We start from the raw sequence: 18,987 nt of genomic DNA on the forward strand, positions 1-18,987 counted from the left end.
CGACGTGCAAAGGAGACCTACAACAGTGCATGATCTCTCTCCCGTGGCAGGTGACTGTCGCTGGGAAACTGAAGGGAGCGACAATCTGCTGCTGCCTCCCTGAGTTAAAGAGTTCCCACGGTAGACTCACGATACATAGGCGGCCTAGCTCGGGGATTCTTGAATCCCCCGAATAAATAATAAAGACGAGATAAACGTTAAGTAAAACTTTAAACATAAACTGGTGAGCTTTGGTGTGCAGACGACATCCTGGAAAAAATGTCCGGTTTCTTCCAGGTAGGCGATATACCCTCCCGGGCAATATACCCTCCACTTCTCTTTTATGAAGGGGATTTAGTTCCCCTTTTTTCGAGGACCGACCGGAGGTTCCGTTGTCACCTCTGCGGGCCGCCCTCGGTGAACGTCCGGTCTCCCTGTCCCTGGGATAGCAGGGGGCGATCAAACAGCACAATACCCCCCTCCCCCTCCAACTCCAGAGGAATCCGCTCCCCGATGCGCCGCTACGGCGACAAGTGGCAGTTCGCCCACAGCCCGAGCTGCGCCCCCTCATCCGCAACCCGGGTTCCTCTGGAGTTGGAGCGGGGCAGGGCTAGAGTTGTTGCTGTCTGTGAGTCTCTGGGATCTCCGTGCTTGCAGTGGGCCTGGGGGTCGGTGTCCCGATGTGGGGGCGCAGCTCGGGCTATGGGCGAACTGCCACTTGTCGCTGTAGCAGCGCATTGGGGAGCGGCTTCTGGTGGTCCTGACGTCTCTCAGCTCCTGTCCAGGGGGATGGCCGGAGACGTCAGGACCAACAGGAACCCGCTCCCCGATGCGCCGCTACGGCGACAAGTGGCAGTTCGCCCACAGCCCGAGCTGCACCCCCTCATCCGCAACCCGGGTTCCTCTGGAGTTGGAGCGGGGCTGGGCTAGAGTTGCTGCTGGCTGTGAGTCTCCGGGATCTCCGTGCTTGCAGTCAGTGTCCCGTTGGTCCTGACGTCTCTGGTGACCCCTCTGGACTGGAGCTGAGACTGGGAACTGTACCGCCCTTGCCCCCTCCCTCTGCAACTGCAAACAACCCCACAGTTCCCAGTCTCAGCTCCTGTACAGGGGGGTGGCTGGAGACGTCACAGCCCGAGCCATCAGCTTCTGTCCCTACGGGGGCAGCGGAGAGCATGTTCCTCTGGAATTGGAACGGGGCTGGGCTGCTGCTGGCTGTGGGTCTCTGGGTTCTCTGTGCTTGCAGTGGGCCTGGGGGTCGGTGTCCCGTTGGTCCTGACGTCTCCGGTGACTGGCACTGGCTCCAGCGTGAAGACAGTGCAAAACCCCCGCGCCGGTGCAATGCACGGGGAGCTGGAGAGGGGAGGGAAGGGGTAACACACATGGCCGGGAAGCAGAGGGGTGGGTGTAGGTGGGGTGAAACTGAAGGGAGCGACAATCTACTGCTGCCTGCACGCTGAGTTAAAAAAGTTCCCACGCAAGACTCACGATACACTGTGTATCGTGAGTCTACCGTGGGAACTTTATAACTCAGCGGGCAGGCAGCAGCATATTGTCAATTATTAACCCTCCCGCGCAATATACCCTCACCTTCTCTTTTATGAATGGGGATTTAGTTCCCCTTTCTTCGAGGACCGACCGGAGGTTCCGCTGTCACCTCTGCGGGCCGCCCTCCGTGAACGCTTTCAAGGAGCTTCATTCAAGGACTGAACAAATGTCGCTATTCGGAGGTTTTCGTTATTTGGATCGTCGGATAAAAGGTTGTGCACCTGTACTTTGTGAAAAGGAAATTTTAACACTCATGCTTTTTGTGATGGTCAAACGAAAGAAATTCTGAATACATATTTTTATAAGCATATTTAATATATCCTAGTCCCCATGCTGTTTGTTTTGTATCAGCAAGATGAAATGATTCACTTCTATATTTATATACATAACTAAGAGTCAAGCCAAGAGAGTTTTATTGTCATGTGTCCCAGATAGGACAATTAAATTCTTGCTTGCTGCAGCACAACAGAATATGTAAACATAATACAGAACAGGAGATAAAAGTTCTGTGTGTCTATATATCATAGGTCATATATGCACTCAATAAATAAACAGATAAAGTGCAATAGACTGGTATTGTTCAGAGCTTGTTTGATGTCGTATTTAGTAGCCCGATGGCTGTGGGGAAGAATTAGTTCATGAACCTGGATGTTCCAGATTTCAAGCTCCTGTACCTTCTTCCCGATGGCAACAGAGAGATGAGTGTGTGGCCAGGATGGTGTGGGTCTTTGATGATGCTGGCAGCCTTTTTGAGGCAGTGCCTGCGATAGATCCCTTCGATGGTGGGGAGGTCAGAGCCGATCATGGACTGGGCAGTGGTCACAACTTTCTGCAATCTTTTCCGCTCCTGGACATTCAAGGTGCCGAACCAAGCCACGATGCAACCAGTCAGAATGCTGTCTGCTGTGCACCTATAGAAGTTCGAGAAAGTTCTCCTTGACTTATCGACTCTCCATAATCTTCTCAGGAAGTAGAGGCACTGATGTGCCTTCTTTATAACTGCATCAGTGTGCTGGGACCAGGAAAGATATTCGGAAATATATACACGCAGGAATTTGAAGTTCTTGACCTACCTACCCCTTCCGAAGTCGACAAGGTTTTGCTGGTGTTGAGAGCCAGGTTTTTGTGCTGGTACCATTTGGTTAATCGGTCGATCTCACTTCTATACTCTGACTCATCGCCATCAGTGATTCGTCCCACAACAGTGGTGTCGTCGGCGAACTTGATGATGGAATTCACACTATGTCCAGCTACACAGTCATGAGCATAGAGTGAGTACAGCAGGGGGCTGAGCACGCAGCCTTGAGGTGCTCCCTTGCTGATTGTTATCGAGGATGACATATTTCCACCAATATGGACAGACTGTGGTCTGGATTAGGAAGTCGAGGATCCAATTGCAGAGGGATGTGCAGAGACCCAGATCCGTGAGCTTGGTAACCAGCTTGGAGAGGATGATGGTATTAAACTAGTCTATGAACAACAGCCTGACATGAGTTTTTGTTGTCCAAGTGGTCCAGAGCGGAGTGGAGAGCCAATGAGATCGCATCCACCGTTGACCTGTTGTAAGCGAATTGCAGTGGGTCAAGGTTCTTGTCGAGGTAGGAGTTGATATGAGCCATAATCAACCTCTCAAAGCACTTCATCACCATAGACGTTAGTGCCACTGGTCGATAGTCGTTGAGGCACATCACCTTGCTCTTCTTGGGCACCGATATTATTGATGCCCTTTTAAAGCAGGTGGGAACCTCAGACCTCAGAGGTGAGAGGTTGAAAATGTCCGTAAAAACTCCAGCCAGTTGGTCCGCACAGGTTTTTAGAACATGACCGGGTATACCATCAGGTCCAGGCGCTTTCCGAGGGTTCACCCCTCTGAAGGATCTTCTGGCGTCGACCTCTGTGACTGACCAAAATACCTTCACAGCAAATGGGGGCTCGGGAAGGCACATCGGTGTTCTCCCTATCAAAGCGTGCGTAGAACGCATTGAGCCCATCAGGGAGTGATGCTTCACTGACATTTGAGCTGCCTCCTGATTTCGCCTTGTAGGAGGTGATGGCATTCAAGCCTTGCCACAGTAGCCGAACATCCGTCTCACCCTCCAGCTTGGATCATTAAAATTCATAAACCGTCATTAAAATTCATAATATTTGCTTTGTTTACATAGTTAACATTATCTCATGGGTAAGATTTAACAAGTGAACATCTTCTTTTTAGCATGATGTTACAATAACCAATGTCAATACATTTATTTTTATTTGAGATAACATTTGGTTATCGTTCTCTTGTCTGAATTGTCTGAGAACAACACGAGGCCTTTTCTTTATTTATGTATTTGACTGCTTTGTTTTTCCTGTTGCAGAGACTAGATGGATCTATTAAGGGAGAACTGAGGAAGCAAGCTCTAGACCATTTCAATGCAGAAACATCAGATGTAAGAATCTAGATTTGTTTTCGCATTTATGTGTACTAGATAGTGCATTGGGGCTCGTCAGCCTGGGAAGGCAGTCCATCTAGGAGAGGGAAAACTCTTATTTAAAACCTCCACTGCCTTGTCGCCATATCCAGTCATGGAAAAGGGTCCAGGAGTAAACCTCAAGAAAATCCGGAGTCCGAGTCCCTAAGCCAGGTCGTCGTTGTCTACAACCTCGCTCTGGCAGCTCCTGCGACGGCGCTGGTGCCAAACTGCAACGGCCCTGCTGTTCCTTTGGATCGAACAGTGACGTGGAGAGGGGGGACGTGCTGCATGGGCAACAGCCTGTCCTCCATATGACATCGCCCAGGCTTACATACGACCAGGTTGCATCACCCATGGTCAGTTATGACCAAGGGGGGCCTACTAGTGTATTGGGCAGTGCACTAAGAAATGTAATCCTTGAACCCCAACAAATGCTTCTGCCAATGTTGCATCATCTATTTAGAGCGGTCATGGTGGCGCAGAAGTAAAGTTGCTGCCTTACAGCAAATGCAGCGCCGGAGACCCGGGTTCGATCCCGATTATGGGTGCTGTCTATATGGAGTTTGAATGTTCTCCCCGTGACCTGCGTGGGTTTTCTCCGAGATCTTCGGTTTCCTCCCACGCTCCAAAGACGTACAGGTTTGTAGGTTAATTGGCTTGGTAAATGTAAAAATTCTCTCCAGTGGGTGTAGGATAGTATTAATGTGCTGGGATTGCTGGTCATAGTGGTCCCGGTGGGCCGAAGGACCTGTTTCTGCACTGTATCTCTAAACTAAACTAAACATGGTCAGATTGTTTGAGACAATTGATGTACATCTAGGTACTGCATTTTTTGACAGCCATTTACAAATTGGCACCATCTTTGATTAAAAGAAATAATAATGGATATGTTTATTCGTGATTCACTTTAAATTATAATGTTCTCATCTTATCACAACTCTGAAATGATAAAGGAGTCTTATCTGGTATTATTCTATTTATATTTATTGTGGTGTTTTCTTGTCTTCCTGTCTATATTAATGGATACATTAGGTATGTTGTGGTATATTTGTGAAGTTCTACCCCTTCGTTATCTTTATCTCTGATTTCAGTGGGCTAGCATAATTATTGTTAATGCTTTGTCAGATTACCCAGGTCCACTGTAAAGTAAAATCTTTTAGAGATTCTTATTTGTGAAATATCTGGCCGAAGCTCTTTATAAAATAAAGAAAAGTGTTGCCATAATCTGCAGATAAATTGCACAATTTAGCTGCAACAAAGATTTGATTAAATAATGAAAATGCTTTGGTACAATTAAGGTCATAAGGAGCAGAGTTAGGCCATTCGGCTCATTGAGTCTGCTCCGTCAATCAATCATGGCTGATCTATATCTTCCTCCTAATCCCATTCTCCTGCCTTCTCCCATAACCCCTGACACCCGTACTAATCAAGAATCTATGTCTCTGCCTTAAAAATATCTATTGTCAGTCTCCACCGCATTCTGTGGTAAATAATTCCTCAGATTCGCCAACCTCTAACTAAATAAATTCCTCCTTATGTCCTTCCTAAACGAACATCCTTTAATTATGAGGCTATGACCTCTAGTCTCCCACTAGTGGAAACATTCTCTCCACATTCACTCTATCTAAGCCTTTCACTATTTGGTAGGTTTCAATAAGATCCCCCCTCATTCTTCTAAACTCCAGTGAGTACAGGCCCAGTGCCGACAAACGCTCATCGTACGTTAACCCACTCATTCCTGGGATCATTCTTGCAAACCTCCTCCAGAGCCATCCTTCCTCCGATATGGTACCCTAAATTGCTCCCAATACTGCAGAATTTATTGAACTGCAGCAGATCCTACTAAAGCTGTTTTTGGAAGTCCATATTAGGTCTCTTTGCATGGAATTCAAAACTGCTTCACACTGAGGTTATGTTAATAGTATGAAAAGCGTATAATTATCAACTGGTTGGTTATGGCTGGTTATTGGCTTTCCCATAAATAACTACTTTGGGAGGAGAAATAATCAAGTCCTCTCATACAGATTACATTTACAGATTTGAACTATCTTTGATTATAGGGCAAGAAAGTAATGAAACATTATTTTGGGATGAACATTTTTATTTGGATTTCTGCAGTTTAATATAATTGTACAATTGAATTATGGGGCAAAATGAACTAATTGACCACTCAATATGTGGCTAAACTTATTACATTGTTTTCAATATAACAACAATAATTAAATCCACCTCAATATCCAGTTAACCAGCAGCATTTCTTTATTATATTTTGGCCAAATATTTTACATGGGAAAAACACGAACATACAATTTACATGCTTTCATCTTCAACTACTATATTTCTGAGATTGCTCATAGAGATTACCTAGACTTTCTCAAAAGCTATTAAAGTCAATATCAAGTTTGTTAATTGTACTTTTAGTATTGTACAAGTCTGCACTTAAATTTCTGAATTATTGTATACGAGGATTTATTGAATTGCTCATTTTACATCATTACCCAGGATTAAACATTAGAATACTGATCCTGCACTCAGTATACCAACATGAAAATCAAATGTCAATTTAGTTAGTGTTCCCTTGTGGTTATTAAGAGAAAGGCTTACGCAGTATCGTGAAGAATCTATAATAAGACTTGCTCTTTATGATCACAGGACTTTTGTTTTCTGCTGTCAACCAGAGCAGGAGGATTAGGTATAAACTTGGCATCTGCTGACACGGTGGTTATTTTTGATTCTGACTGGAATCCACAGAATGATTTACAAGCACAAGCAAGAGCTCATAGAATTGGTCAGAAAAAACAGGTAACTATTTTCCAGTTAATGGTCAAAGTACACTATTTTAATGTGCATGGTCAGCAATGCTGTGGGTCTATAGTAATTTTGAATACGATTTCGTAACTGCTGAAAACGTGTGTACTTTTCATTCACATCATTCTCCAAATTCAAATGATAGTGATATGCTTTGAAGCTTTCTAAAGTGTTACTGTTTTGATTTGTTTGCATCTGTCATCCCTGAGATGGTTTAAAACCTTGCATCTCATAAAATGAAGACATGGGCCACATGACCATTCAAGATTTCTGGCTGCAGTTGATTCACCTCCAGAGCTATCTGAGTGTTCAGCAATTTCCTCCTTTTGTGCGTCCTTGTTAGCCTTCTCTTAAATGCTTCAACCACTCTGTGGTAGTACGTTCCAAATCCCAAAAACATTCATTAGATCAGGGTTCCCAACCTTTTTCGTCCCGTTTACCCCTGGCAACTTTAATAGCACATAACAATGTTATTTCACTTATTTATGAACAACTAATGATGAACAGATACCAGTATACCAGAACCAAACACAGTCAGTCAATGAGAGAAAATATGTACAAATCCAGAATCAACAAATTTACCCCCTGGGTAGGCAAAATTTACCCCCTAGGGGTATATTTACCCCTCATGGGAACCCTTGCATTAGATAAAAGATATTTCAGTATTCCCAATGGAATGCCATGCTATATGCTATGTATCTGCTCATTTGAAACCTTTTAAAAAGATCTCCATTAGATTACATATTTCTAAAGTGATCTGATAGTGTTCATTCTTTCCTGAAATACCCTGTCAAGAGGTGTTGCGGATTATGGAGAGAAGGCAGGAGAATGGGGTTAGGAGATAGAGATGGATCAGGCATGATTGAATGGCGGTGCAGATGTGATTCACCGAATGGCCTAATTCTGCTCCTATCACTTAAAATACTAATATTATTCTTGTAAATCTTATCTTCACTCGTTGCAGTGCCATTCCATAACTTTACTTTCTAAACTATCCATTTAGAAATGAACACCGGTCCTTGATCTATCTTTTCGTGGCCTTTCTAATCTGTGCCACAGTTTGTTTTGTACTAAACGATGACTTTGTTCCACTACCTTACCCAGACTTAATTGATCTGAGTAATAATTGACCCCCCCACCACCAAAATACTCAGCTTTATTTGCCAATTGTAATCGCATACAGTAATTTTATTAAAGTCCGCTGGTTAATTTTTGCAGTTATTCTGATTATTGATGATCTTCCCTCCTCCGTGTTCCTACCCCCTCAAAAAAAAAAATCAGGAATTGTTATTTTGTTTCCAGTATCGAAAGCAAATTGTGAAAAGCAGTGATCCTGGTACTGGTTAGTGAATAGCTAACCTTTGCTTCCACTTTCCTGAATTGATGTCTGATAGCAATCCATCCCCATATTATTTTTCTTTTGGAAATCTATGTTGACTATTCATTCCAGATATTCTGGTCTCTAGTGGGATGCCTTTATTTTATTATGCCAGTGTTAAGCTGCTTGGCCTGCCCTGGACATGCTTTGACCACTTGAATGTAAACATTGTTATCTCTTTAGAACCCCACCTTATTTTAATGAATTATTAAATGTGTTATTTTACCTGACTATTTCCTAAATTATTTTAAATTGTCTGAATGCAATTCAGTTGGACTAAGTGTTGAGCTCTTTTGAGCTTGTTTAGTTTATTTAATCCCCGCCTTATATTTTAATTGTAATTTTCATATTATTCATGTCATCATTTATATCGGGTCTACCATACTATCCCCCTGATAAATGCAGAAGCAAAGTAATTTACAACTTCTGCCTCTAATCTAGTCTAGAATTCAGTTTGGCCCTTGCTGTCACTATTCCCACCCTTGCTTCCTTTCATTTATTGATGTGTTAGTGCAACTTATTTATATTGCTTCCTCCTTGATTATTTAATATTATAGTTCTTCTTTGCCTTCCTAATTCTTTTTTAATCCCTTCATGGTTTTAAAATTGATTCAGAATTCATTTGCAAGGGAATAATACTTGAGATTCATCTTTTAGGTGAACATTTATCGGCTAGTTACAAAGGGAACAGTAGAGGAAGAAATTATTGAAAGAGCTAAGAAGAAGATGGTGCTGGATCACCTCGTTATACAGCGAATGGATACCACGGGGAAAACTGTGCTGCACACTGGCTCCACTCCTACGCAGTACGTAATGATATCTTCCAGAAGTACATAATTTATAATACAAGAAGCTTAAAAAAAAATTAAAGTCTGTGAGGTGCATCTCTTGTACTCATTGTCCTTATACCATACAATATGGTTTTATTCATCGCATTGCACATAAAATGCAAGTGAAATGAATTTGCCAGCAGTGGTACAATGATAAAGAACACACAATACACAGTAAAAATGTAACACAAACATCCACCACAGCATTCATCACTATGGTGGAAGGCACAAAAATTGGCCAGTCCTCCTCCATTTTCCCCCGTGGTCGGGACCTCAACCCTCCGTAGCCGTCGCTGTGGGCGTCCAGATTTGCAGGCAGGTAAAAGTCCAGGTAAGTCCAGTCGGCCCTTCCCCACCGGAGACCGTGGATTAGGTTGGTGTAGGCCGCAGGCCAGCGGTCAAAGATTTAAAGGCCGCGCCGCAGCCAGAAGCACCGCAGACTGCAAGGCCAGCGGTCGAAGCTCCCCTCCAGGGGTGATGGTAAGTCCATGCCGCGCCCGCGGTAGAAGTAGGCCGCGGGCTGGCATTCGGAGCTTCTTCCCCCCGGTCCCCCACAAAGAATCTCAGGCCGCGGACGCCGCGCCAGCTCGAGCTCTGCAGACCGCGGCTTCAGGCTGCCGTGGGCCAGCAAAACGGAGCGCTCCCCTCCGGTGAACCCCAGCTAGGGCTCGCTCGGTCCACGCCGAGAGTCCACGCTGCGCCCGCCGCTGAAGCCCCGGGCGCGTCTCCGGGAAACGCCGCGCCGAACCTTGCTGTTGTGCCATGGGGGAGGCGACATGGAAAAAGTTGCCTCTCCGGGGAGCAGGCGACCAAAGAGGTTTCTCCCTTACCCCCCCCACACAAGATACACAAAGAAACATTAGAAACACACTTTAAAACATACTAAAAACATTTTAAAAGTTGAAAAAAAACTAGCACGCTGCTGACACGGCGCCGGCTTGCAGCGTTATAGTGTTTATTACTGTTTATTATGAGGATTCCTAATGGGTGGATTCTTAAAGGATTAAGTTTATATTTGTCACATGTAACAAGGTACAGTGAGAATACAAGAAGCTATCAATCACGTAACATCTGCTTCCTAATCCACATCTTTTTTTTTTAGCTTCTTAGACTTGTAAAATGGAGTTCCACTCTTAAGATTAGGTTTTCCAATTTTATATACAAATATTTCTTCAGAACCTATAGTATCCAAATACTGGACATCTTGAATTATTGACATTATTTTTTTTTAATTTGGGAAAGTATAATGTGCCCATTCGGGGTTGGGGAGGGTAATTTTGTTTTTTGTTCCTCAAGGTTGCATTAAATTTGTTGGAACAGTGAATAGACCAAAGACCAAAGAGGTCCGAATGAGTGAGAATTAAATTAACAGGCAGCTGGATGATCAGGATCATGGAAGCAGAATGCATTGAGGTATTAGACGAGGCAGTCACCTATCTGCAGTTGGTCTCCTCAATGGCCGATCACATTGTGAGCAGTAAATGCAGTAAGCCATTCATCGATTTTTATAAAAGGGATTTATTTCTGGAAAACGTTTTGTTCAGCAAATTTTTGTAAATTTTTCCTGTGACAGAATTATCGTGAAAGATTGCTTTGGAAATCAAAGACATGTACCCCAAATAGTCTGTGGCGCCATGATGAAAATTAGTAAATCGATTATTTATAGATTGAAGAATACTTGTGCAATAAAATGGAAGATGGACAAGTAAATTACTCCTCCTAGTTCACTTCCATCTCTATCAAAATCGTTGACTTGAAGCATTAACTCCATATCTCTTCACAAATGTTGCTTGACTTGCTGAGTATTTCCAATATTTACTGTTTTATTGAATGCCATATTGATCTTTGAAGTACTCGGCTAAATCATTAATCTTCTGAAAAGTTTAGAAACTAGAAACAAAAGAAAATCCAAATCTTCATCTGCAGAAACATCTGTGGAGCATTGAGTCTTCTGTGCTTATTTAGCTGGTCAAAAACAACATATACGTAGCATGTTAAAACCCCTGTCCCACGGTAAGAGTTCATTCCAAGAGCTCTCCTGAGTTTGCCCTGATTCGAACGCTGAGATTTACAGCAATGGCAACTCGTTGGTACTTGGGGCTCTCGTGGACATTTTCCAACATGTTGAAAAATCTTCACTAGTCTTCCCGTGCTTATCTGCCGTTAGTGAGTCTTCCCGAGTACCTGCCGTTAGCGTTACGAGACACTAAGAGACGTCCACGAGCTCCGACGTACCCGCTACATTCTCCGTGCTTACCCCGAGTTTGATTTTTTTAAAACTCGGGAGAGCTCTTGGACTGAACTCGTACCGTGGGACAGGGCTATTAGGAGAGGAAAGTGCAAAAAAAATAGTCAACCATGAGTATCCAATGTGAAAATATCAGAAGTAATTAAAAGTATATGTCAGGAGTCTAGGGAATTTAATATTTCTCTCTGACTAGTAAACTAATTCAGTTATCCAAATGCCATTAAAATAAGTAATGTGCAATACTCAAGATTGAAAGTTACAGTTATCTGTGTAGTGTCCTTGTGTTTTAAGTTAATAGACCAAGTGGATGTCATTTTGTTATATATGTCAGATGCGCCATACCAAATAAGGTGAAAGATTACAAAGTTCAAATAAACAAGCTTCTCTAATGTCCTTCAGAATTTAATTGCCTGTCTCTTTCAAATGTTGTTCCTGCTCACTTTTCGGCTTCACTTTAAAAAAATAAAACTATCAGATTCAGATTCAGATTCAATTTTAATTGTCATTGTCAGTGTACAGTACAGAGACAACGAAATGCATTTAGCATCTCCCTGGAAGAGCGGCATAGCAAATGATTTGAATAAATAATAATAAGTGTCCGGGGGGGGTGGTGATTGGCAGTCACCGAGGTACGTTGTTGAGTAGAGTGACAGCCGCCGGGAAGAAGCTGTTCCTCGACCTGCTGGTTCGGCAACGGAGAGACCTGCAGCGCCTCCTGGATGGTAGGAGGTTAAACAGTCCATGGTTGGGGTGAGAGCAGTCCTTGGCGATGCTGAGCGCCCTCCGCAGACAACGCTTGCTATCAAGTCTCAACAAGACTGGACAGTCTTTTGAGCCGTGAAACCTGTATCAAAGGCTGATGCCTATGAGTAAATTTGTATTTTGGAAGATAGATAGAAAAAGCAAGGTTGAGTGCTGATAGGTATGAATTTATCAAGAAACTTCTGATGAGATTACCTGGCTTCCCCCTCTTGGTTCACTGTTGTCATAACTAAACCAGTGGATTTAATTTCTGATATAACCCTAAAGGAAGCAAGGGTGGAAATAGTGACATTATGGGATGAACTGAATATTAGACAACGCTAACTCGAAGCAGAAGTTTCAAATCATTGGTTGGCCACTAGACCATGGATTCCACATATTTTGGACGTATTTTGACAATAGGGTGTGCAGTGGAGCCAAAATAAGTTGTTACTGGAGACGTTAAATATGTTGAAGCACAGAATCTCTGTGTAAAAAAGGCCTTGCACATTTCTTTTAAACTATTCCCCTCTGATCTTAAATCTAAGCCCTCTAGTCTGGGGGATAGGAATAAGGGGGTTAGGGTTAGAACTGAGATGAGGAAAAACGTATTCACATAGTTGTTAATTTGTGGAATGCTCTGCCTCAGAAGGCAGTGGAGGCCGATTCACTGGATGCATTCAAAATGGAGCTATTATGGCTAGCGGAATCGAGGGGTATGGGGAGAAGGCAGGAACAGAATACTGATTGTGGATGATCAGTCATGATCACATTGAATGGCGGTGCTGGCTGGAAGGGCGGAATGGCCTACTCCTGCACCTATTGTCTATGTATCTAAGTATTGGTGGCAATAATCATACCAGTAGCTGTGAAGCACTATGGTGCAAAAATAATGTTGTAGATTATGTTCTCGCATTGGATTTTCAATCTCATGTGTCTATGTATGGACTGTATAATTTATTTTATTCCAGTTCAACTCCTTTTAATAAAGAAGAACTGGCAGCTATTTTGAAGTTTGGAGCCGAGGAGCTCTTCAAAGAACCAGAAGGAGAGGAACAAGAACCACAGGTAGATAAACTCTTCAGATATTCCTGTATGTTGCTATAAATTCAAGGAGACTTTTGATGCATAGCCAGGTCATAAATAGCTAGTCTTGGAGGTCGTCATTCCCGGTGGTCATTCTTTCCTTTCACAATTTGACTTTTGGCCAGCAGAAGGATGCTATTACCAATGCTGAAAAGAATGAAATAAATATTTTGTGCTTCACATACTATCTCAAGGGTATTGCATAAGTTCTCTGTAGTCGGCAATGATGCAGGTTAGCAAATTTGCCTGCATTTGTTCTTTCAGAGTTTGCACATTTCCTAGTTTTTGCTCTGTTTGTTTTTGAATGTTATCGTAAGGTTGGTGGATGATTTGTTCTTAAGCAGGATGACGGCAGATGAGGATTTGTTATCAAGCCTGCTCTGCTACCCAAGATTTACTGGATTGTATAGTGGAATCAAGAACCCCATTGTCACCAGTGAATATATTTCCTTGACCATCCTACCTGCTTTTGTAGAGTAGTTTCTACTTCATGGGTCAGGCGCTGCTCACTATGGCCATTGCAGCCAGGTGCGTCAGAAAAGCATTCTCTTTTGAGAAGACAGTTTTCAGGGTGCAATAAATTTGGGTGCTGTTATATTCCGGACGGCAGAATGAATAACAACTTACACGCAGGTTGCCTGGATCATGAGAGAGAGTTTTATTACCCTACCGCTTATATTGTACACCAACTCGGGTTCTACTGCAGTTGTACTGGGTCTTGGTGAGACCACACCTGGAGTATTGTGTACAGTTTTGGTCTCCTAATCTGAGGAAATACATTCTTTCCATAGAGGGAGTACAGAGAAGGTTCACCAGACTGATTCTTGGGATGTCAGGACTTTCATATGAAGAGAGACTGGATAGACTCGGCTTGTACGCACTAGAATTTAGAAGATTGAGGGGGGATCTTATAGAAACTTACAAAATTCTTAAGGAGTTGGACAGGCTAGATGCAGGAAGATTATTCCCAATGTTGGGGAAGTCCAGAACAAGGGGTCACAGTTTAAGGATAAGGGGGAAATCGAGGGCCGAATGGCCTACTCCTGCACCTATTTTCTATGCTTCTATTAACATATACATGAATATGTATATATACATTACAGGTGCCAAAGTAGAGTCAGTAAATGCTAAAAGTAAAAACAAAATAGAAGAAAATCTAGCTCGAGTTTCAGATTGCCGAAGTAAAGTTAAACAGAAGCTGGTGGAGTTTATTTTACTTTAAATTTCCCTGGGTCCAGGCTTGTTTCTCCAGTAATTCAGTCGTTTTAATCTTCCGCGACATTTTTGTTTCCTATGATTTGCTGTAAGGATGTTGAATGAAAGCTTAGCTGAAGTGTTCAAAAGTAGGTCACAATATATTAATGATATTTAATATGTAGAAGGAACACATTGCAAAATCTAATTGTAAAATGAATGTACATTTTATTTGCAGGAAATGGATATTGATGAAATTCTTTGCCGTGCTGAAACGCATGAGAATGAAGGTGGGCCTACTACTGTGGGAGAGGAGCTGCTATCTCAGTTCAAGGTATAGAGGACCTTCGGTTTATTATATTCAGTTGCATTTGCTGACTACCTTTTAGATGCATTTAATGCTTGTGGGGCTGTGTTATTTATCAAATTAGATCACCCAGCTAAACAGTAAGAGAAGAATTATTGCAGAATTTCATAAATATAGAGTTCTAGAAAACAGAAAGCCACGAGTAATTTTTTTAAAGCAAATGCTGCAAATATTGAATATCTAAAATAACAAAATCATGGCAATAGCAGGTCAATTAGCACCTCTGGCGAGAGTAACAGTTAATGTCATCCCGCAATCAGGGACAAGAGACCTAGAAATTTATGGAAAAAAAAGTTTGCCTAGATGTCAATAGAATGGGTTGGTTTTGTAGTGAAGAGAAATGAAAATGCGTCTGCTAATAATCCTCCTGTGCTATACAATGAACAGAATGAACATAAGATTCGCTGTTTTATTTTTTATTTTATGTGCTGTTGTACAATGTTTTATGGAAATTCCTTTTCTTACCATAGGTGGCAAACTTTTCAACTATGGACGATGATCTTGAGCCTCAGCGCAATATCAGGGACTGGGATGACATCATTCCAGAAGTACAACGGAGAAGGATGGAGGAAGAAGAAAGGCAGAAAGAACTTGAGGAGATTTACTTGCTTCCTCGAATGCGCAATTGTGCCAAACAGGTATTTGGCTTCATATACATTTTTATTCAAACAAGAAATAAAGGTTTCATGGCAATTTTATGGAATTCCCATATATTGGTTAGCAAATGGGCGGCTAAACAATTTGCAGCTGCCCTGTTTATTACACGGTGTGAAACATAGAAAATAGGTGCAGGAATAGGCCCTTCGAGCCTGCACCGCCATTCAATATGATCATGGCTGATCATCCAACTCAGTATCCTATACCTGCCTACTCTCCATACCCCCTGATCACTTTAGCCACAAGGGCCACATCTAACTCCCTCTTAAATATAGCCAATTAACTGGCCTCAACTACCTTCTGTGGCAGAGAATTCCAGAGATTCACCACTCTCTGTGTGAAAAATGTTGTCCTCACCTCGGTCCTAAAAGATTTCCCCCCTTATCCTTAAACTGTGACCCCTTGTTCTGGACTTCCCCAACATCGGGAACAATCTTCCTGCATCTAGCCTGTCCAACCCCTTAAGAATTTTGTAAGTTTCTATAAGATCCCCCCTCAATCTTCTAAATTCTAACGATTACAAACCAAGTCTATCCAGTCTTTCTTCATATGAAAGTCCTGACATCCCAGGAATCCGTCTGGTGAACCTTCTCTGCACTCCCTCTATGGCAAGAATGTCTTTCCTCAGATTAGGAGAACAAAACCGTACGCAATACTCCAGGTGTGGTCTCACCAAGACCCTGTACAACTGCAGTAGAACCTCCCTGCTCCTATACTCAAATCCTTTTGCTATGAATGCTAACATACCATTCACCTTCTTCACTGCCTGCTGTGCCTACTTTTAATGACTGCTGTACCATGACACCCAGGTCTCGTTGCATCTCCCCCTTTCCTAATCGGCCACCATTCAGATAATGGTCTACTTTCCTGTTTTTGCCACCAAAGTGGATAACCTCACATTTATCCACATTATACTGCATCTGCCATGCATTTGCCCACTCACCCAGCCTATCCAAGTCGCCTTGCAGTCTCCTAATATCCTTCACACAGGTAACGCTGCCCTCCAGCTTCGTGTCATCCGCAAACTTGGAGATGTTGCATTCAATTCCCTCGTCCAAGTCGTTAATATATATCGTAAATAGCTGGGGTCCCAGCACTGAGCCTTGCGGTTCCCCACTAGTCACTGCCTGCCATTCTGAAAAGGACCCGTTTACTCCTACTCATTGCTTCCTGTCTGCCAGCCAGTTCTCTATCCACATCAATACTGAACCCCCAATACCGTCTGCTTTAAGTTTGTATACTAATCTCTTATGTGGGACCTTGTCGAAAGCCTTTTGAAAGTCCAGATATAACACGTCCACTGGTTCTCCCTTATCCACTCTACTAGTTACATCCACGAAAAATTCTATAAGATTCTTCAGACATGATTTACCTTTCATAAATCCATGCTGACAGAACATTATCATGTGCAAGTGTAGTATAGTCTAAATTTACAAATTTGCATTGTAATATCGACAGGATTTGCACCTTATTTGGAGTGAATTAGGTATATGATTTAACCAATAACTAATTTTCGCATATTCACAGCCAAAGGGCCTCTAGATACAAAAGTGCCAATAATTGCCTTATTGATACCTAACAAGAGCAATCTCACATAAAATCATATGATATAGAACAGAAGGACAAGAGACTACAGCTGCTGGAATGTTGAGCAGAAAACAAACTGCAAAGATGGGTGCAAAGCCATTAATTCCATCATCCAAATACTTAATACACAATGTGAAAAGTAGCAGACCCAACATTGACCCCCTGTGGAACACCATTAGTCACTGGCAGCCAATCAAAAACAAACCTTTTATTCCCATTCTTTGCCTTTTTCCATTTACCTTAAGCTCCCTAATCAATACACAAACACCAAATCCAGAATTGCATTTTCCCTTCTAGGCTCGACCACAAGCTGCTCGAAGAAGCCATCTCGTAGGCATTCTTCAATCTAGTAAACATTCTGTAGATCTAATAATCTAGTAAATAAAATAATCTTTGATTATTCTTCCTGGAAGTGACATAGCATATTAAATTGCATCTGTAGCGTGCTTGCCTGTTTTACCAGTCTGTTTCCTCTGGAAGTCTGTTTCCTTCTCACTATTGATGATGATTCAGTTGTTCCTATCTGCAGACTTCAAAATTATGCCCTGTATACTACAGTTCAGGTTGTGTGTAGCAAAAACGAGAATGGTCTCAACAATTACTGCTGGCTGACAGCCCATCAGTCTGAAGAAGGGTTTCGGCCCGAAACGTTGCCTATTTCCTTCGCTCCATAGATGCTGCTGCATCCGCTAAGTTTCTCCAGCATTTTTGTGTACCTACTGCTGGCTGACATCCTTACACACTTTTCAATGAAGTGGAATAAAAACAGCTGTTTCTTCTTCTGCAGCTTTCCTTGGCCAGTAGTTTACGAATGCCACACTCCCTTTTCACGCAGCTTTTAATTTTGCTTACAAGCTTAAAATGTGGTACTTCATCAAAGATTTTAAAAGTCCAGATCCACAGCTTTAACCATGCAACCTTTTTCAACTCTCTCTGCTCTCTAATCGAGAAACACAAATCAAGTTATTTTATTCATCTCTGCACCCTATCAAACCACACCATCCCCACCACAGAATTGACTCCACTTGTACTTGTTTATTGAAAAAGTAGCCAACATGATCAAGGACTGCTAACATGCTGGTCATTCTGTCTTCCCTCCTCCCCGATGAGCAGAAGTTATAAAAGCTTGAAAGCATCTGCCACCAAGTTCAGAATCATCATGTTCCATGGTGTTATCAGATTCTTGAGCGGACCTCTTCAGCCAAGGAACTATATTATTGCGATCCTTGCACTTTCTCTACAGCTGTAACACTGGGTGCTTTCTATGATCCGTGTGTAGAAATTGGTAAGAATCATTGTAGACATTGCCAAATTTCCTTAGTCTTCTGAGGAACGAGAGGTGGCTGTGTGCTTTCTTGGGGATGGCATTGATGATGTTGGACCAGGACAAATTGTTGGTATTATTTCAGAATTAAAGGACGTTCTTTGAGGAAGTCGATGAAAATATTCTTTAGTCAGATGGTGGCGAATCTTTGCCATGGAAGGATGTAGATTTCTTTGGAAGGCTATGAAATTCATTGCCATAGAAGGCTGTAGATGGCAAGTCAGTGGATATTTTTCAGGCAGAGATAGATAGATTATTGATTAGTACAGTTGTCGAGGTTATAGGAGGGAAGGCAGGAGAATGGGGTTATGAGGGAACGATAGATCAGCCATGATTGAATGGCGGAATAGACTTGATGGGCCAAATGACCTAATTCTACTCCTATTCCTTATGACCTTATTTGTAACTGGTGTAGCTGAGATTGGGGGATTGTTGTCTTGGCACCATGTTACTAAGCTCCCTCTCTCCTTCCTGCACTCAGTCTCATCGCTGTTCGAGATCTGGCCCACTACAGTGGTCTCATCTGCAAACTTGTGAATGGTGTTGGAGAAGAATTTAGCTGCACAGACCTAAGGGTATAGGGAGTAAAGGGGCTAAGAACACAGCTTTGCGGAGCACTGTTAGTGAAAATTATCATGGCAGATCTTTTGTCACCTATCCTTGCTGATTACTGCCTGTGGGTCAGGGAGTTGAGGTTCGTATTTGCAGATCGTATTTTAATCCACTAGATGGCAACATCTCCCAAGTATTATGGCATATAAACAGAAACTGGTCAGGGTAATGAGCAAAA

The 18,987-nt window shown here is 42.6% G+C and overlaps 1 protein-coding gene across 6 annotated transcripts in view; it reads left to right on the forward strand.

Moving 5' to 3' along the window:
* The window catches only part of chd1 (chromodomain helicase DNA binding protein 1), a 142,507-nt gene that overhangs the window by 91,116 nt on the left and 32,404 nt on the right, over window positions 1-18,987 (forward strand). For all 6 annotated transcript variants that reach the window (XM_055633274.1, XM_055633271.1, XM_055633276.1 and 3 more), the window contains 6 exons: window positions 3,882-3,953; window positions 6,630-6,779; window positions 8,821-8,969; window positions 12,954-13,050; window positions 14,501-14,596; window positions 15,100-15,267. In XM_055633274.1, coding sequence (XP_055489249.1) covers window positions 3,882-3,953; window positions 6,630-6,779; window positions 8,821-8,969; window positions 12,954-13,050; window positions 14,501-14,596; window positions 15,100-15,267 — 732 coding nt within the window. The remainder of the gene's footprint in view (window positions 1-3,881; window positions 3,954-6,629; window positions 6,780-8,820; window positions 8,970-12,953; window positions 13,051-14,500; window positions 14,597-15,099; window positions 15,268-18,987) is intronic.

This window comes from Leucoraja erinacea, chromosome 3 (genome assembly GCF_028641065.1).
Source record: "Leucoraja erinacea ecotype New England chromosome 3, Leri_hhj_1, whole genome shotgun sequence".
Taxonomy (NCBI): Eukaryota; Metazoa; Chordata; class Chondrichthyes; order Rajiformes; family Rajidae; genus Leucoraja; species Leucoraja erinaceus.